Source organism: Solanum verrucosum, unplaced genomic scaffold, assembly GCF_900185275.1.
Source record: "Solanum verrucosum unplaced genomic scaffold, falcon-dt-bn FXZP01000175.1, whole genome shotgun sequence".
NCBI lineage: Eukaryota > Viridiplantae > Streptophyta > Magnoliopsida > Solanales > Solanaceae > Solanum > Solanum verrucosum.
In genome coordinates, this window is record NW_026020399.1 from 1,073,255 (window position 1) to 1,094,768 (window position 21,514).

General features: G+C 34.5%; 2 protein-coding genes across 2 annotated transcripts; one reads left to right on the forward strand and one right to left on the reverse strand.

Annotated features, from left to right (window-relative positions):
- Positions 1-1,506: 1,506 nt before the first annotated feature.
- LOC125839691 (uncharacterized) lies at positions 1,507-15,325 on the reverse strand. Its single transcript, XM_049518680.1, has 12 exons — positions 15,230-15,325; positions 14,886-14,978; positions 13,872-14,003; positions 10,531-11,373; positions 10,267-10,348; positions 10,115-10,191; positions 8,405-9,314; positions 8,016-8,314; positions 7,500-7,606; positions 3,221-3,371; positions 1,840-1,992; positions 1,507-1,641 (listed from the first exon to the last, which is right to left on the reverse strand). The coding sequence occupies exons 1-12, from the start codon at positions 15,269-15,271 to the stop codon at positions 1,507-1,509; spliced, it is 3,024 nt and encodes a 1,007-aa protein (XP_049374637.1). The 5' UTR covers positions 15,272-15,325.
- Positions 15,326-19,439: 4,114 nt separating this feature from the next.
- LOC125839696 (fasciclin-like arabinogalactan protein 7) lies at positions 19,440-21,223 on the forward strand. Its single transcript, XM_049518686.1, has 2 exons — positions 19,440-19,568; positions 20,242-21,223. The coding sequence occupies exon 2, from the start codon at positions 20,274-20,276 to the stop codon at positions 21,066-21,068; it is 795 nt and encodes a 264-aa protein (XP_049374643.1). The 5' UTR covers positions 19,440-19,568; positions 20,242-20,273; the 3' UTR covers positions 21,069-21,223.
- Positions 21,224-21,514: the final 291 nt, after the last annotated feature.

Below are 21,514 nucleotides of genomic sequence, written 5' to 3' on the forward strand. Positions count from 1 at the left end.
GAATAAGGTTTATAGTTACAGGATAGTGAAAACTCAAGCACACCATAGTTTGATTGATCAAGCTTTCAAAATCTGCATATTTTGAAAAGTATTTTTTCGTTTAAGTGTTTTCCGAAACAAAAAAATACTTTTAAAGAATAGTAATTTGTGTTAGGTTAATCAATTTGAAGAGCATTTTTGCCAATATTAGAGCAGTATTTTGTGTTTGACCAATGCTTCTTCTAGAAAAAATCTACTTTTTTTAGCATATGAAAAACAACTTCTGCTACCAATCAAATAAACTTATTTTTATCTCTAAAAGCTTTGTCAAACACCCTAACTATTCAATACTTTTGATATCCTAGAAGCTTGGTCAAACATGCTAACTCGTACTCCCTCTATTCATTTTTACTTGTCTACTTTTAACATATCATGAGAATTTTATTTTTATTTTTTGTTTTACCCTTAACATTAACTACTCATTTCTTATATTGTTTTCAAGTCTATTGAGACTACATACCAATTAATGTGAATATATTAGTAAAATACGTACTTCATCTATTATTTCTTAAAGGAAATTCTAAGTTCGGATGAGTAAAAGTGAACGGAGGGAGTAGAAATTTTCAGTTTTCCTGAGACTAATTACTTTGCACTAACAAAGAGGTTTAAGGATCCCATAAAAAGATTTTTGATTTTTCATACTGCAATACTTTACTAGGAAATTTTGTATACGCTCTCTTTTGGCTCTTTACACTCTTAACAAATTGAATGAAATACTTCCAGTGCCCTGGGTCTCCCATAAGATTTGTTGCAAAAGACTGCATATTTCACATATTAATATTAATCATATCAATAGGAATAAGTGATCAATTGTGAATATTATTGTTTTCATGAATGGTATATTTTTCCAACAACATATTAAACGATATATTACAGGCTTCTTACAGTAGAAATAGATGATGACTTGTAACATACAGCATCAGATAACAAATTTGATTCATCCCTCAGCATACAATATACAACATATCACTTCACCCATGATTATGAACCAGTCCACAACACCTTGTTAACTTCTTGCTTTCTTCAGAGCACAGTAGTTATTTGTATATAATCCTTTGATCGTGCGCCAAAGAAGCTAGGATAAATATATCCGCCTTGAGCATTGATCACTGTTCTTGTAGTGTGCCTACTCAACCCATCAGCCTAAATGAATGTTGTCAAAAACTATCGTGCATCTATATACCGGCATCCTCCTGATAAATTATGTACACCTTGAGAATCAACTGAGCTCAGGAAGTCAGGTTAAGATGTTGACTTTGACAGGGGAGATGAAAAAGAATTCCTGTCTTTAGAAGTAAATAAATGAGCAAACAATGTGCTGCTACACATCAGCAACCTACTTAGCTCCCCTAGTGAACCTGGGTTCATATGTCAAGAAAAGAAGTAACCTCTTGAGATTCTCCTCATAGGGGTTATACTAAGCAACTTTTGTCACAAGCGCACATACACGGCCACAAAGAAGAGCATTTATATTTCTTGACTTAAACCCATGGTATCACGATATTCTGGAAGCACGAGAGTAGGTAACTTGCAGGTTTTTGTCTTCTCCTTCAAGGGAAGGAGTTTTCCCAACAGTAAACTCCTTATGATCCAGTAAGCTGGCTGCACAAATTGAAAAACAAAAAATAAAGTGTATATGGTAAGGCAGAGCTAAAAAGAATAGATTTAAATGCTCCAAAACATCAGAGCATCAACAGCTCATCCATAGCACACTTTAATGCAAGTTGGAGCTTAATATACTTGAACTAAATAATTCAATTAACCAGCTAAACTACGTAATTAAAGAAGGGTCTAACTAACCATAATTGGTATGTTCCCTTCCGAGGCGCAATGTTTCAGGTGACGTGATGCGCTACGCTCATTCTCAGTAACAATGATTCCCGTTGCAATCTTCTCACTGTCACAATTTTGAACCAACTCGAGAAGCGTTTTGAAAACTTGCCCACCACCATGCTGGGTGCCCCAGAAAGAAGAAAAAGGGGTATCATAACATGCAAGCTTAAATGACAACAAAGTAGCCACTCTAGGAATACTATCACACAGATTTGACTGAGAAACTAAAGACCAACAAAGACAAACAAGAGGATTTTTCGTAATTTGTTGACAAGAATTACGACATTTAAATATGTTTACAAGCAGTAATAAGCTAAAGCAGAAAAATTCCCAGATAATTTCAATGATGTGAGAAGAGATGTATTAGATTCTGGCTAAATCTTGACAAAGATTAGTTCAATTGACTTTAAGCCTTTAATTTTTCCATGGGTTAAAAGAAGGGGCTCATAGAATAAGTTTTTATTGAGCTGGGGTTGAGGGAAACATAAATCAATATTTTCCGCCAAATCATCAAATTGGATTTGTTTTTTTTTTCTACTTAATTTCTTATGTATTAGCAATAATGATAGTAACTCTCCAAAGGAATCAGGAATAAAGAAAAAATATATTATTCACAAAACTTAATGACGTATACTTAACAGAAATAAGAATAACTTACCTAAGAAAAACTCGAATTTTCACCTATTTCATGTGTCCATTAGATCAATTTGATATTCTTTGATGTGCTTTTTTCTGGTCTAAGTTGAGCTTATAGATGTTTTTTTTAAGTCGGAAAAAAAGTTCAGTTCCACCCTACCCTACATTTGATCAACAGAGACACTATGACACTTGAATCAAGCATTAAAAGGGAAAACTTGACAATTTGACGGGAATCTACAGCTCTCAATCAATAAATTTATCTTGTGGAAAAGGGAAGAGTAATCAAGTATTCTATTTCTCTCTTTCTTGGTGCCAACTTCGACAGAGAACTGATAAATACAAGCAAACTTGGACACGTACTGGCTATTCACATAGTGATGCTTCTTTAATCATTGAATGGAATTAAAACTTCCTAAATTACAAACCAAGTACACAAAAATTGTTAAAGGAGAAAGCACTTGGTTCATTCAAATGAACAAATTCTGAGATCTATGGGACACAATCATAAGGATTTATTTATTTATAACAGAGACCAGAGTAGTTTTTTCTCTTCTTTTCCCTTTTTTTTTTTCTCTTTTTTATTTTTATTTTGAGGAAACTGGCACTTGAAATAGGAAAAGAAAAATGGAGTATTAAGAGCAACTGAGCAATAGAACTGCTAGAAATAGAGAAGATAGTAGTTACTGAATGACTTCAAAAACCAAACTACCTTGATTATTTTGGCCATGTCGGTGCAGAAATTCTTTTCGCCGTGAAGCATGATGCCTAGATTGTCAAAGATAGGGCTATGACTATTGTTTTCGACTGAACTTCCAACAGCAATAAACCTTTTGCCAACACATTTTTTAACAACCATGTACCTGACAAAAAGTAAAGATGCAACTAATCATGAATAAGCAAGTTATCAGGATCAACAACAGGAACAATTCAAAAGGAAAATGTAACTTGCGCAGTCTAACACCTTTCATCATGTTTTCCTAATCAAATAAGGAAGAGAATCATTACTTAGAATTAACATTAGCAATAATCAAAACTAAGTTACTTACAACAAAGAAAAGGAACATGCTTAGAGAAGATTTTTCAAGTTAGCAGGATCCTTTTTTTTCCAGATTAATCAAATAAGCATGGTCATTGAAACTGAGTACTTAATAAAGAATTTAACTGCTTCAGCATAACAAGTTGAGTATATTTAGTCCTTGAGGCTACAGTTTTCCATCTCTTAATCCTTAAGCAAACACATGTGGAGCTTTCACAAACCTAAATACAATATCTAGCTTGGGTAAAGCAATATGCTACCATTAAGTCATATTTATGTTTTGAATTCGAATATTATTGAATTGTTGTCGTGTCTACATTATTACATTGAGACCCTATGTATAGACTCTAGAATAAAATCCTTTACCAAGTAGGATACTATTAAGTATTCCTATTTCTATTTTTATTCCTATTCCTATTCTAATAGGATTGTATAAACCTATACCTATTCTAATAGGATTGTATAAACCTATTCCTATTCTAACACTCCCCCTCAAGCTAGTGCATACAATTCATGTACCTAGCTTGTTACAAATGTAATTAACACGAGGACCGATGAGGGGCTTGGTGAGATTTCTGCAAGTTGATCACTCGACTTCACAAAATTGACAATCAATCTCAATGTGCTTGGTCTTCTCATGAAATACTGAATTTGATGCATAATGCCGATAAAACACAGAGTGATAAAATTACAGTGTAGGAACTTTCCCAAACCAAGCTTGCAAAGACTGTTTCAGACCATAGAGTGACTTACGTAATCAACATACAAGGCTACTAAACTCCCCTAAGCAACAAAGTGCTCAAAATCTAGTATAAAGTCTATGGATCATGTTGGAATCAATAGATGAGTCGATATTAAACAAGTCACCGAAAAACTGGTCGGAACATGCTCATATGCCGGAGTATTAGATTTGATGGCTAAAAGTGGTCACAATCTAAGAAATAAAATTATATGGGTAGGGTCGGAATGATGTCACGACCCAACTAGAAAATAGAAATTATATAGGATAGTTCGAATTGATGGAACGACCCCATTGAAAAAGAGAAATAATATGGGTAGGGTCGGAATGATGACACGACCCTACTGAAAAAGAAAAATTATAAGGGTAGGATTGGAATGATGGCACAACCCTACACAAATTAGATTTGAGGAGTCACCGGAAAGACGAATAAAACTATGCAAATCAAAGTCACTGAAAAGACACATGGAAAAATCCACGGTACTACACAAATTAAATATGAAAAGTAGCCCCCGGAGAGATGCACGGTGCTACGCAAATCAGATATGCAAAAAAAGGTATTCACGGGAAGGATGGCACGGTGCTACACAAATTAAATATGAAAAAATAGTCACCGAAATGATGGCACGGTGCTACACAAATTAAGTATGAAAAAGTAGTCACCGGAATCTTGTCACGGTGCTATACAAATTAGATATGAAAAAATAGTCACATAAAAGATACACAGTGACCCAATTTTTTGCTAACATAATCGTTGGCCAGACGGATGACATATATGAGTAATAGCTGCCCGCCGGCAGCGGAAGCTCTTTGATTTTCTACCAAGATCGTAGAGGCTCTGATGTCATGTGAGAAATATAGGAAAAGAATATTATTGAATTGTTGTCGTGTCTACATTATTACATTGAGACCCTATGTATAGACCCTGGAATAAAATCCTTTACCAAGTAGGATACTATTAAGTATTCCTATTTCTATTTTTATTCCTATTCCTATTCCTATTCTAATAGGATTGTATAAACCTATTCCTATTCTAACACACACTTCCTCACTATGGAAGTTAAGATTCACAAAAAAAGAAGGGTTAACTAGTCATCATTTGAGTGCATTCAAAGAAACATGTAGACACAAGAAGGCACTAAACCTAGTATTTGGAAGCATATTGTTTCTTGCTATAAGCTGGATAAGTAGGAAGAAAAGTTTATTTTCCCAAAAGAGGGGAATACAACTTTTGTACAGGTAACACCGAGCACCCCACTTCCTATATGCATTTGTTTTCTGGTATAGGTCAATAAATGATTGGAGAAACTACTGAGGGATTTATTTTGTCGGATGTCACAAATGAGAACAGGAATATCTTCTGCTTAAATATGAGAGGGTTCCATCCCTATGGAGATTGGAAGTTTGGGTATTCGAAGGTTGGAGATCTTTATCTGAGCATTGCTGGTAAATGTTAGTGGAGGTGCAAGTGAAGATGGGACATGTCGAGGAAGGTAAGTGAGGCAAAATACAGCAATTACCAACATGGATAGTTCAGAAGGGAGGTGATGATACAGCATGAGCTTGTCAATGGGAATAATAAAGGAGAAAATGTACTGTCCATACTTGAATTTTCGGTCGGGAATGGGAATAGTATAGAGCTGATTGTAGCTAGATGTATGGTGTGATAACAATACACTGACAGATGATTTACCGAACTTATTGCATTTGACTATTGACCAGTTGATCATAGTAGTTGAGATTCTAGAGAGAGTATGCACTCAACCACCATGAGATATAACTCCCAGAATACCTCTAATTCTTTAAGTATGGGAGTATGATGAGGTGGAGCCATTCCTACTGAAATCATATAGCCCTACACAATATAGCTCGAGTTCTTACGGCCTTTAGTCCGAAGTAGCATTATCAAGACTATCTTACCCCAGAGCTAAGGAAGTGAAGAGGAGCTTTCGTAGTTTCCTAGGGAATCATATAAAGACGGAAACAAACATCCTCGAGGACTTCTCATTCTAATCTTAGGGTGAAGATCAAGAGAGATTCCAGACCTATATGGAAAGACGTGGGGAAATCTGAGACCCTGAAGAAGGAGGCTTCACTTGGTGTGTGTGTTTTGCGGGGGGCGGGGGGGGAGAGACTATCTTAACCAAAAAAACACATAAATAGCAGATGCATTTTTAGTTGGTGTTGCTTGTGCTAGAAACTTGGGGAGGATGTGAACCACCTTCATGCATTTTTTTAACTTTGCTTCAGAGATGTGGTGATAGTACATATGATTTAACATTCATTTGTCGCTTCCTTTTTCAGTTAGCAAGTTGGAAAAGTTGTGGAAAACCACACTTTTTTTGCATTTTGCTGTTATTATAGAGAGGAAAGAGAAAAATAGGAGAACTTTGAACAAGTAGAGACTCCATTATGTAAGGTCAATATTTGTGCAATGTAGGAACACTTGTATGGATAGTTTTTAGACTTTTGGGAGGCTTAATGTACATTGCTACAATGCCATTTGTAAAGTTAAAATCTTGGTGAAGGAGAAGGCCCCATAATCATACCATGGCAGTCAAAATAACATGTTTCCTTTGGATGAACACACCATAGGCCACATCCTACACCTTAAACCCCCTCCCAGTGTTGATGAAGATGTTTGGGACTGAACACATTGCCCTTTTTCTAAGTAGGTTTGGGAACGATGTTTTTTGACTGCTCTTTTGGCAATCATTTTGCCTTTAACTCTGAAAGCAGTCTAGAAGTTCTTTTGGATTATCAAACCTTTAATTTACCATCCGATGTTGGGCTCAGGGGTTTATCTTGAAGAAGATGAGGTAGGAAAGGTTGAGAGGGAGTCTTGTTAGTCTTATTAGTTTTATAATATGCTAAAGTATATGTAGCATGAGCAGCGATCCTTCTCAATGCCTGAATTAATTTAGTTCAAAAACTGATAATGTGAAAACAGATCATTGGAGATACAGGAAGAATATTAAAAGTTTTTGGTATAGAGATGATAGATGCTACAAAACTGAATATAAGTTTTTCCTTATATCAGTGCCTTATAGATTTCTTGAACAACACATGTAGAATGATAACACTAAAAAAAGATCCAATAGAATAATTATAGCTGGGACAATGAACTTTCCATCATAAATGTAATATTTAAAGGTGAGAGCTGAAGAATTCATAAATCCATCTGTTATATCTTGGGCATGGTAGAAAACTTACTTTTCAGGTGGTAAAATGCAGCCTTCACTAATTGAATCAGTAAGCCATTTAGCTTTAAGCATGAAGGCATCTACTGCACGTCCATACAAGAATTTGCTTGTTTGCAGCTGCAATAACACCAAGTAGTGATAAATATTTACCTTAGAAAGTAAAATCTAGGATAATAGCAGTTTAAGTGAAATGACAGTAAATATATAGGCAACAGGACAAGAAAGCTGGAAGTTATACAAATCTAAGTTATGGTTTTAGTATCTAAAGCTCCAAGGTCCAATTAATTAACTTTAAGAATATAACAATCCAAATTCAGTGTTTTTATGACGGTAGTGTCCAGACCAGCTCCGTGCGCCTTAACTATTTCATCGGGTATGTACTACCTCCACTAGCACATGATGCAGTAGCTAGTCACTGGATTCTTTTTTTACATATGGACAATGTTCCGTTTTATGCCCATTATAAGCATCATGCTAGAGACCTGAAATGAAATGGCAAAATAAAAGCAGAGAGACAATGACTGACCTTCTTTGAACAAAGAACAACAGGAACTGCCTGGGATTGAAATCCCTTGCATCTCTTCCCCCTATTAGTTGGAGCGGGAATATCAGAGAGAACTGTGCCACCATGTTTCTTGATCAAGTCTTCAAGTTTCTTCTCTCGCTTCCTAGAAAATCCTGTGACTAAGAATTCCATATTTCCGAGCATCAATCTTCTTGCAACTCTAGCACTAGAATTTATAAGACGTTTCTTGAGTTCTTGAGTTCTCGACTCTAAATGTGAAGTTGGAGGTCTCAAATTTCTAGCAGTTTTGGGAGTATGACCTACATAGATGAAGGTGATGAAAGAAGTGAAATTGTGTCCTTACTCTTTGAACAAACACTAAGTCAAATTCCAAATTACAACTCACTAACAAGATTTTAGTGCAACGAGTGACTTTTTAGGCTCCTTCCCCCGTTGAATCTCAGTTTCAGTTTCTGAAAAGCGAACACACTTTCTTTTTGGACACTGTATAGCAGCTTGATCTTCTGTTGTTTGCTTTCTATCTTTTTCGGTTCCAAAATCATGTTGAAATGATTTTGAAGCTTGGAATCGACGGCGTGGTCCAGGGTTCAATATAAGGGGTGAGCTTGTGTTCTTGGGCATAGAAACTGTGACTTCATTCCCGTCTGTTGGAGTATCATCACAATTTCCTTTTTCGTTTGTCATTTGACCTACTGGCTTTAGCATCGGTGCATCATTTCTTCCCAATGAGAACGATGTATTTAAACAATATCCATTCTCTGAGGATATCCCATTGCCAGAGAGTACACTATAAGTTCTTAGAGAGGTTACTTCTCGGCGAACTGGGACATGCATCCCTTCTCTATTAATCTTCGGAGTGGTAACTTGTTTCCCATGAACCACCTGATTATCAAGAACCGAGTTTTTCCGCAAGTTCGTAGCACATTCAGTTGTGGGACCAAAGCTTTGTTGTTTTTCATCCATTACATTATTGTATACAGCTGAAGGAGAAGACAGATGGTCAGATGATATACTGCACGGAACAACAGAACAGAGGGTATCATCTAAGGACAGATCTGAAGATGCCACAATATCGTGAGAGAGCAGTGTCATCTCCTTTCCTTTGTTACATAAATCCTCAGAAGGTATACTCAATTGAGAAGCAATGATGACCCTTTCATCCTGTTTTCGTGTGACAAAGGAACTCATATCTGGAGCTATGTCAGCTGATTCTGAGAAATAACTTGTCTCGCCAACAAAAGGTTCGGGAATACTTTTGATAGCATTGCATATGACTTGATCATACGAACGTACTTCATTCTAAAAAGAAAGATGAGAAGGAAACGGAAATAAGGTACATCTCATGAAAATTGAAAAAAGAACGTAAAAACAAGAAAGATCAGTGATAAGAACAGCAAGTGAAGAGGAGAGAGAATAGTAATCAAAGCAAGATGACAAAGAAAGCCTAAGAAATGAGATACAATGCGGAAAGGCAAACTCCAAATGTCAAATAGGACTTGCACTGCTGTGATCTCTTTTAGCAGTGACATGGCATCTAGTACTTCTGAAGCTCTGGTTTTCCTATGCTGCTAAGAAAATTATTGTGTTTATTTCATTGAAAAGAAAATTTGGTTACTTTATGTCTTTCAAGCTTATCATGTCCAACGATCATACCCTCAAATTTCCTCTGATTCTGAAACCTGGGTTAAAAAAATGACCTGATTTGAGGACATAAGAATAAAAAAATAGAAGATAAAATGAGCTTTCTATATGGAGGATTCCTAAACCATCACTACAGCAGGGATGTGTGACCCCAATTTAGATGAGTAATGGTAATATTGACTAATGGATTGAAGGCAACTGAGATATAATGTAGTACCTTACGAAACAGAATCAGAGAATACTCTTCAACCTGTTGCATCTGTGTCAGTGCCAATAATCAACTCATTCATTGGTTACAATATCAGACAATTTCTAGGCATACAAGTGCTACTTTCAAGTGACGGATCACTGAAGCTTTGGATTTACCTATGACATAAGTTCTGCTTTAATAGTAAAATATTCCACAGAGGAAGGGTTGATGAAGGAACCAGTGACAAGATATACTTGAATTTACTGACCTTCAAACAAGTCCAACCACCAAACCAACGACTTTCAAATCTATTGGGAAATACTTTTGGTAAATCATCACTTTCTCCTGTAAGAATGAAATACATTATCTGACATGAAGATTCTTCCAATGGAATGTGATATACAAAGAGAAGTACTTTACCTACAACATTAATGTTCTTAACACTGGGAGAACCAATAGATGCTTGAAATGATTTTCCTTCCAAGACAGGAAAATTGACTTTCTGCAAACAGGGTAACATTAATGCCCAAATTAATCCACAGCAAAAGTTAAGAAAACCAACTAGGTAAAGAACAATCATTAATACGGAAAAACTACATGGAGACAAAAAACTCTCACATATCTTCTGTCTTTATTAATAGTTTCCACTTTTGTCACTACTGAAGCTGAATCAATAGGAGTTACCTTCAAACAGTCTGACATGTGATCACTCTCACGTGCCACAGGGATGATATCTGCAACCAAATATGGATCCCTTGTTGGTATTCTCTGCCCGTCATCACTAAGAGATCCAAACCTTTCATCCACTTTCAACTGGGACTCACTCTCAATATCATTTAAGTTTAGCTTGGTAAAACTATCTCCTGGCTGAAGAATGTCTATCCCATGAAGAACTGCTCCTTCCTTTTCCAATTTGCCACTACAACTTTGAGTTTGTGAAGCAAGAGTATCTTTAACGTGAGACAGACTAAAGTCATGGAAATGCAAATCAGCAGAGTCACTAGCAGATAACCCCACATCATGGAATGCATCTTCCATTCTCAAATCTTCAGATTCTGATAGACAATCAATTTCGGGTATCTCCTCAGTGGCACAATTGCAGCTTTCATGACTCTCTTTCCAAGCTTCAAGCCGTGCTTGTTTCACCTGTAGTGCAGCTTCTAACACAGTTGAAGCCGGAAATCTTTTTGAAAACAGTTCATCCTTGAACACCTCATGAATAACCAGTGCTTCAGATGCAGCAATCGACAACTCAATTGCATTATCCATGTGATTGACTTCATGTAAGCAGGCATTTCTCTCATGCCCTTCTCCTTTGTTCACATTATTACATCCTTTTCCTAATGCGGTAAAGTTGTCTACTTTCAATTCCTTAGCACTCCCTTCAGTGACAATTGGGATTTGAACACACTGAACTGACAGAGCATGACTGGACTTGATCCTTTCTGCTTCAGATATATCTTCAAGTGTACTTGGAAGATTCTCTGAGCTACAACCCAATGACAGATGAAGATGAAATTGAACCACCTTTAAAAGTAAGTAACATAGAAATAGTTAATGAATGCACTAGTAATACACAGGACAGAGCATCATGAAAGCAGTGACAAAAACCAATTATGTGACATTCATTATCTTGGCTTCTCTGATTTGAAGGGAATTGGAGAAGATCAATTAATCATCCAGTCAAACTTAACTACACATTCCAAACTAGTTTGGTTGGCTATATGATCACTCTACAACCATTCAACTCCAGTAGTGGCCAATTTCATTCCAATACTCTAAGGCAAATTACGGGGTCTCTAAAGCTAGAGGTTCTCTAAATCTCACAATTATTTTTGCCCCCAGGGGTTAGCTCAATTGGCAAAGGTTGAGGGACTCGTGCTTAGGTAAAAAATTAGAGCCCTGTGTCAAGGGAACTAAGGGTGCGGTTGGCTCAAAGTGTTGGCTCTAGACAGATTCCTCGATCACAAAAAAAACAATCTAATACTTATTTCTACACCGACATACAAGTTTCTGACCAAATTCTGAACAATCCTGGCATATACTGTACTAATGTAAGTGTAACAATCACCATTAATCCTTGATCCCCGAAACGGAGAAAATAAGAAAAGAATACCTGGGCTAAAGGCAAGCTTGTAAAAATAACATTAGAACTTTGTACATGTACCGAAGAGTTCTTTTATAAATTGCACGCATGTAGTATACAATTCTACAAAGGCACAAAAGAATGCTAAAATTGCCATGGTTGAATGATACTACAAGTAAAATTTGATTCTAGGACCAACCGTAAATGCACACACAAGGTTGGCCAGTAGGCAGGCAAGTGAGATATTGCGGCCTTCTATAACTCCTAGAATTTTGTAACCTCCACATGCCAAATTAATGTGGTGTTCATCTCATTTCAATTGCTATTGAAGTAACATTCTTCATACCATCCTTGTATTTGAGATTAAGGTGTCATGCAAGAAGCTGAATCCAAATTTGCAAGGGTGAACTGATCCAGTGTCATGCATCCCCATCAATTCACTAGATGCGGTCTTAGATAATTGCATTAAAATACTAGTTTTATAGATCAGTTTCACTTTAACTTCACGTACTAATCTCACTCGTGGAAACAGGTTAAAAGAAAACAAACCTATGACAAAGTCAGTAATAAATGTCCCCGGCCAACCATCTTAAAGCAGAACCGTAGAGAATGCACAACTTTCACAAGAACATTCTGTATCTTTTGTGAGGTTTAGCAGCATAGCTACAGTCTCCTTTCCTTAGTAATTTATAAAAGATAAGGAAATATGGGACTAATTATTGAAGCCTGCTAGTCACTCTCTTTTATTTCCTTTTTTAAAATTTTATGTGATAACTAATTAGGACTACTGACAAAACATAAGACCTATACACGAGGGGTATACATAGACAACTTCATTGAAGAGGAGTTCAAATTCACAAATCTATCCATCCACCTATATATTTCACCCCATAAATATAAGAAAATGTAGTGTGGTCATCTGAATTTCTGAATCTTCATGTTCCAATCTTGAATATCCCTAAAATCGGAGTGGCCAGAAACCTTCGATGTACCACCTAGATAACTCTGCTACAATGGCCTCTTTGTCAAGTGGATGGGATACAGCTGCCAAATCCAAACTTAAGATTCTCTCATCACGCCATTGATGACCACCCAGAAAATAATTGTTACAGAGTAACGACACCCCTACAAAATCTCTTTCCACAGAGCTACAGGAGAAGGGCTGTTGATTAGTGCAATTTTTCGCTCCCCATCCTCTACCGCATATTTTCCCTTATTGGACTTCTCCATAACGTCTACTCTTCCACGCAAAATCGCCACACTTTGCCAGTAAAGCAGCACTGCTATTTGTTCCTCACCCAAGGACCAAATCCTTAGTAATAGCAGAAGCAGTTTTCTGGTCAATCAGAAGGGTTTTTGGAACCTTCCAGGCCATCTTACATGAATTTCCTGCAATTGATAGTGTTTTTTCTATCACGTATAGAAGCAAGCTAGAAAGTGACGTGAAAGAGGTTGGGAGGCCTGAAATGTATTGCTTAAAATGACTAGTTTTCTAACTTTTGACGAATTATTCCTTCGCCATTCTACTAATTTTTTCAAACTTCTGTCACTTCCTTATGAAAAGCATCTAGTGAGAGGCCCAAATAAGTAGCACTAAGCTGGTCTCTATCATCCAAGTCTTGAAATCTATGTCAGTATTGAAAATAACTTATAGCAAGCAAAAAAGATATTGATTAATGACAACAAGCCACTAGTACTTAAAATATGTAACTAGATTTTAACTGTTTTACAATATAGCTACTTTACTATAGGTAGTCAATAAAGAATAGTATGGATTCGTAACTTCTCATATTGTAGCACAATATTAGTTATCACATCAAAAAAAATCCATACTTCTCCTGGAAGATTACAACTTAAGAACTAAAGTTGGGAAATAACTCACAGTGAAAGCTAAGAATTTTCGAAACATTTTATATATACAAAAAGTTCCTCAGCTTACATTGTTAATCGGTTGAACCAAACTGAGTGGTGAACTATCATCACCGGATAAGAATAGATGGCAACTCTTATACCCATCTTCTTGAGTTGATTGTTGATGGGACGCCACTGCATTATGTTGCTGGAGAAATTCCTACATAGAGACCAAGGAGCCAAATTGATTTTTCTCGTGGCACACGAGGCTTATCTAGAAAAATTAGAAGTTTGTAGACCATGAAGAAACTATGAAGGATCAACCAATGATAGTTACCTGTAGTAAATATAAGCAACAACCAATTTGTCTTAGCTCACAACAGATTATTGGAGCAAACAGGACGCAGAATCATCAGCTTAGTATTAAAGTTTATTGCACCTCACTTTTGCAACTTCCTTTTTTTACTTTTCTGTTGGTTTATCACTTAGTTTACACTGCTATAAATGATGCTAATAAAAGTACTACAGATTGTTGTTGCTACAAAAGGTAGACCTAGCACTTTCAGTAACTGGTTCAGAAATGAGAATACAATTAACAGTTCTGAGCAAAGATAGCTTCCATCCTTGTAAGGTTAATCCACGCTCAGTTCAATCCACATTTACACTTTCCTCCATATTTAAGCATTAGTTATATGGTGTAAATTAAAAGCTTTGATATTGTTTCAACATCTTAAAGTTCTCTCACCAATGAAAAAATGTCGCACAAAATACTAATTTTAATGTAGTGAATTGTTCTTCTAGTCTCTAGATGGCAAACCAACTTTTATCAAAATAATACCTTGTATCTTTTCACAAACTATGGATTCTTATATTTGAAACAAAAAATGTAACTAGATATCTGTTAAGGACAATCTTTAAAATTTCAAACATCTGCTAATGTCTTGCAAACAAAAAAAAACTTTTGCTCCCGTGTAATTTTACTTCGACTTCCTGAAGTTTCTTTCTTAATCCTTTGATATACAACAATACTATGACAAAGTAAAAAATCTTGTATTAGCAGTTATTACTCAATGGCTTCGAAAATAATAATTAAAGAGCATACCTGAGAAAATGAATTCCCAATATTTGTACCATCGTAAGATGATTTGGTTTCAACATCTTGTTGCTGAAGCCAACCCGGAAGCCAAGCAGCCTCCTACATCAATCAATTTGTTCAAATCAATGAATCCCCTTTTTATCACTTCAATTTATTCAACTTCTTTTTTTTCTAATTATTGAGCTTTGCAAGTAGTGATTGAAACTGAAATTTTCCAGAGATTTATGATTTTGGTATAGGCGTAAGCTTATGAATTTCTCATTTATTCGTTTTATTCCTGAATTTTGCTGAAAAAAGTTCAAAAAAATCGCCATAAAATAATATACACAGTGATGCAATTGAAAAATTACCTCGGAGAATTGAGGAGGACGAAACCCTAGCAAGCTCTGCATTGAATGTAGAAAAATGGCTAATCACTTTGCGCTACACGATGAGCTAACAAAGTTGTTCACTAAACTCGCGCCAGTTCTTCTTCGCGCCAAAACCTAAAGGTGGGAATTCTGCATTTGGGCCTCGGCTTTTCTCATTAATTGGGCTAAGTTATGAGTTGGCTTACGGCCCAATAGGCCCATTCTACACTTTTTTTTGGGGTCCCTATTGTTAGGTGTAGTCATAGTTGAGGCCTTGAGGAGTGTTATCCCATGTTGTTAACATCCAAAATTGAATTAATTTAATTGATTTTAAAATTAATTAAATATAATATATATTTAAAAGTTTGGTTGTTATTGGATTTGGTTTGGTTATTCGATTACTAGTCATACATGGAAATAAAAGAGGAAATTCATTCAAAAAGAAATATATTTAGAATGACTAGCATTATAAAACTTTCGATCACTCAATTTACTATGAATAAAGCTCCAAAAATCATCATTTTTAGCCTAGACAAGTAAGAGGCCATGACATTTCTAGTCTTCACCAAGAATTATCATAACATTCATATACATTAAACAGATAAGTTCTCATTCTGAGCTTCTTTTTGTTTCAAATAAATAATTTTTTTATTAAAACATACCTAAGATATTTAATAATGTTCATAAAACACTATATATTATATACTATGTATATTAAAAAAAATTAAATGTATATAATTTGTCGGTTTGATTAGATTATTTCGTCAGGCTTTTTTTAAAACAAAATCAAAATCAAAATCAAACCAAATATTATTATTTTTAAAAATCTACAATCAAATTAATTTATTTTATTAGTTTTATCAACTTTTATTCAAATTGTGAACACTCTGACTGAAAAGATTATTTCACTTCGTGAATATCTATATTGCCTATCACTTATTTCAACCAAAACATGTAAATATTATTTTGTCATGTGAAGAAAAAAAAAATATCTACAACAGATTATGAAACCATTTTCTTCTCTCTTATTATTGTCTTGTTTGTTTACCTGCCTAGAATAACAAATCCTTTCATTTTTTTAATAATAAAGGATACTATTTTGTTTTTTCGTTAGGAATTTTGATTAAATATAGATGTATATGCCGATCGTTTCTCACTCTTTTCCCACAAGCTATAGTAACACCAGTTGTATGAAGAGTTTTACGTCAACTATTTATGAGATTGGTGATTTTTTAATAATATAACTTGAATAATTCTTATGAAGTGAAAATATATTGTACCCCTAATTAATCTTGCTTTAAAGAAATGCCAAATGAAGTGTCGGTTACCAAAAATAAAATGTGAGCTACATACCAAAATAATATTCTGTTTCAAAGGAATTTGGGTTCTATTAATAATTAATATTTGTATATCCGACAACAACAACTCAACCTCCACATCTCCCCTTTCCATATACCTTCATTGTTTCAACAAGTTTTGTTTCAATCGACGGATTCAAAATTTAAAATTTATAATATTTTATATAAGATTTGAATAATAGCGAAATCAAGATTTTACTTAAAAGGTTAATACGTATAATATATATACATATATAAAAATTACCTAGCTACTTAGTGTGAAGAGGACGCAAGGACATGATGGGAATTATATTGTATATATAAATTTTTTGTATGTGCATATAGTAGATTGCATTACACTAATAACGTCTAATAGTTGCAAATTTTGTCTTGTATCACTTAATCGTGATAAGTATTTTTAGTAATCTTGATAACTACTCTAATATGTGACGGAGAGAATAGCAATAACGATGTGAATAAATATACAAACACCCTTCTTTGTTGTCCATCTCGGATTTTGAACTTGCAATTTATTTCTCTCCAATAAATTGCATTTTATTTAAGAATAAGATTAAGCCAATAATAGAAATAATAAGAATCACAAAAATATTTCATAATACGTGTCATTATATTCGAGTCCCAATATTTTTTTATTTCTAAACAATTATTATTTGTCAATGTAAGTTGTATCGAGGATATACCGTGGCTAATAAGTTAAGATAAAATGAATCAAAGAAAATATTTAATAGTTCCATGCAGTTTACTTTTTCTATACCAACAAAATCAAATTTTATTCTTATTATTTATTTGTTTTAAGGTAAATAAAGTAACACTAAAGAAGATTTTTTTAAAATTGTTATTCATGTAAAGCAATAAAATCAACAAAATTATTAATTAGGACAGTAGTGCCAGTTCATGTTGGGCCCCATCCTAGCTATTTGATTGTCATTTTGCATAATAAAACAACTCATTAGGTATAATCATATATTTCTGTATACTTTGTCTTTGGTTAAGCTTTAAGTTAAATTAAAAAAAATTGATATTATAAAATATATTAGGGTTGTTTAATAAGATCAAAAGAATATAGGTGCATAAGACCAATATCTCCGTATTTATTGTCCTATTACTTATAGTACAAGATATATTTAAGCTAGTAATAATTATACGATTAACACATAATTACAATGCTTTTTTTTTTGTCTCTGGGAAATGTTTCTTCTAGAAAAGTTACAATAAGAGTAAGAAAGGTAATCAATAAATAATTTTATATTGAACACTAAATTAGTGAGTTCTTTATAAATCTCAGCCTTGAAACTTTAACAAAGTTTTTTCTTCTTTCTTTTTAAGTAATAAGAGCCTGTTTTGATTTATTTTTGTCATTTTAATTTAAAACTAAGTGTTTATGAGCATTTTTTTAACTTATTCAAACACCACAAAATTACTTAAAAGTTTTTTTTTTTTTAGCTTAAGAGCAATTAAAATAAGTCAATTCAAACCGGTTTTAATACTGATTTCACATTTTCACTACATTCTTAAAGTAGAATTTTGACAAAGTTTCACCTGCTTATAACTATTTTATTCATTTACTTTTACTCGTCATATTTGGACTTGACACCCATTAAAAAAAAATTAATTACTATCCATTGACCGTGAACATAAAATACGTTGTCAATTTAATTTTAGAAATACTTATTTCTCTTAATATAAGAGGAAATTGATGGTTGACAAAGACTACACTACTTTCATGAAAAAGCTAGCTATAAATAGATCTAAAATGTTAACCTATGGGCTTAATCAAGTCCCATGTTGTAATATTTATATTGCACAAATAATTATATGTTTAGCTGATAGATTGTGTTTTCCTCTTTGTTTCTTGTCCGATTAAGGTGATTTTTTGAATAACTTTTTTTTTATCATAATCTTTTATCAAGAGTTGACTTATGTGGATTTGGAGTTCTATAGCTCTAGATTTGACGATTTTACTCATTTTCTTCTCTAATTTTTAATGCTATTTTTTATCTATCAATTGTGATCCATAATTTTCACCCTTCACATTGAAGAAGTTCTCCACGTAAATTTAATTTCTCGTGTGGTTGATTTATAACTTTTTCGTGCCGTATTTATATTTTGTTGTCCCCAACATATTGAAGATATATGGGTAGACTACCAATTTGGAGACACAAGAAGAAACATAGAAAAAGTTTTTTTAAAAAAACATAATTAGATGAAGACATTGAAAGGCCAACGCACATCAACACTTTGCTTTAAAGTCTTGTCACAACAATTTTTTCCACTCAACAGACAAATTAACACCCTATCAATTTTTTTAATTTTTGGAATTCCAGGATAATTTGTAGTTGCTATAATCTTTGCCTTTTTCAGATGACCACTTTGTAGTGAGCACTTTGTGCACATTGGATAAACTCTCACTGTGTAATAACCTGCTAACACACAGAGCATGTGACGTAACAACCATATAGTCAGGGATTCACCCTTTTGGCGGAAAATTATATTATTTATACACGATTAAAAATATTTTTAGGTATATATAGTAGATGTCAAACCCCCTTCTGCTACTTCGTGTGTCTATTTCTTCACATTTTGAACTCCTTTAATGAAAATCTTGGCTCCGCCACTACACAGAGGATGTAAATTGTACTAGTCAAACTCTATGCGACAAACTCGACTTAGAAGATATTAAGAAGATCAATTTTGAATTATTCATGTAGATAATCACCCTCCTAACCAACTGAGTCTTCCGAACAATACACTATCATATTACTATATTATAAAATAATGTGGACAAGAAAGCCCCCATAGTAATGATAGACGGAGGCAAAAGCTTTCATTTTCCTTATTTTGCCCTTTTCCCCCTTCACCAAATGCCACTGCAAATATTGTAAAATTTACACATTCTTTTTTCTTTAAATACTCTCTTTGTATACTAAACTCCATACCCTTTTGCTCTCAAGCCTTTTCTCTCTCAGCTTCTCTGTTTCAAGGTCTGTTTTTTCCCCTCATAATTAATCTTTGCATTTTCTCTTATAATATTTGCATTATTTTGTTCTTTTTAGTGTTTGTGTATGAGGGTAGTGAGATTTTTTTGTGGGGGTGGGGGGTAGGGGGTGTGTATGACTGGATCTGGATCTGTGTTCTTGTTCTTGTTCAGTCAGCTTCATGTTCTGCATTGTTTTCCTCAAAAGATATTGAAAGCTGTAATTGACATTGTAACATCTAGAAGTTTCTTTTTCTTGTTGTTTTTTTATTTTACTGTTATATCTGCTTAATTTTGTCTTGCATGTTTATCTGTATGAACAACTTCATTTAAGAATTTTCAAGAATTTAGTTGATGAGTTACAATTTTAAGTACTAATTAGTGGTCATTTTATACTCAAATTGTGTGCTAGCTCATTTTTTTCAAGAAGATTTTAGCATTGATTTTGTAGTGGTGAGTATGAAAATGTACCACTCAAAAAGGGAGATAAAAGTTGCCCTCAAGAAAATTCTGTAGTTGAAATGTTGAGATCTAACTAAAAGGGTGTCTAGATAACATAATATTTGAGTAGCAATTCACTTGGATCAGTCCTGTTTTGGTTTAGTTTAAGCTAAAGATGCTAACTTTATGTCAATTTGGTTTGATTTTTGTTGACTTAATGATGGATCTTGAATTTGTAGGGGTCAGTGAGTATAATCAGGACTAAGTGAAAATGGGCTACACCAGGGTTCTTATTGTTAGTAGTCTACTTCTAGTCTTCCAATTGTCAACTGTAGTCGCAAAAGGCAAAGCGATTGGATCTCCAATCATGGCTCCAGCACCAGCACCAGGTCCTGAATACACGAACCTAACGGACTTACTCTCCGTTGCAGGGCCTTTTCATACATTCCTTAACTACCTTGTATCGACAAAAGTCATCGAGACTTTCCAGGCCCAAGCTAACAACACAGAAGAAGGGATCACACTTTTTGTTCCCAAAGACTCAGCCTTTACCTCACTGAAAAAGCCCTCACTTTCCAATCTTACCTCAGAACAACTCAAGTCCCTTTGCCTTTTCCATGCATTGCCACATTACTATAGTCTAGCTGATTTCAAGAACCTTAGTGATGTTAGCCCTATTAATACCTTTGCTGGAGGAAACTTATACTCCTTGAACTTCACCGATGACTCTGGGACCGTTCACCTTAACTCAGGATGGTCTAGGACTAAAGTTAGCAGCGCTGTTCGCACCACTTATCCAGTTGCTGTTTATCAGGTGGACAAGGTACTTCTTCCTGAAGCCATATTCGGGACGGATTTACCACCAATGCCAGCTCCAGCTCCAGCACCAGTAACAGATATCGCCCCTACTGCTGATAGTCCAGCTGCTGATCAAACAGGCAAAGCTAGAGCACCAGCGTCGCCTGATTCATCGTCACCCTCAGCTTCTCACAAGATGATGAGCTGGGGCGTTTTGAAACATTTGGTTTTGGCAATTGGTGGTGGATTCTTGATGTTTTTCTTGTAAGGAAATGATGTCTTATTCTGTTAAATTAATGTTGAACATCATGGTACATCTGTTTTTTCTTATTGGTTTTGATATACTCCATACATTGGGGATTTAGTATTGGTTACTTTACAATATTTTTGTATACATTCATGTATCATTTTCATTTTCTCATACTCCATATTCCATATTCTTTATCAACCTTTTTTCTATTCTTTAGTATTATCATTGTGGAATTCTTTTTCCAAAGTGCTATCTTTTTAAGCTTTTCAATATTTATTCCATTGCTATGTTGCAACTTGCAAATGATGTCCCCTTATTTTTATGGCACATTGCATGATAACACATGGAAAAATATTGTATATGTTACTTATAGGGTGTATCTAGGCCGCCGTTGGTTGAGGTTTTCAAATATCAAACTAAACTAATTGTGACAGATTTTAAAAATTTACATCTTTAAATCAAAT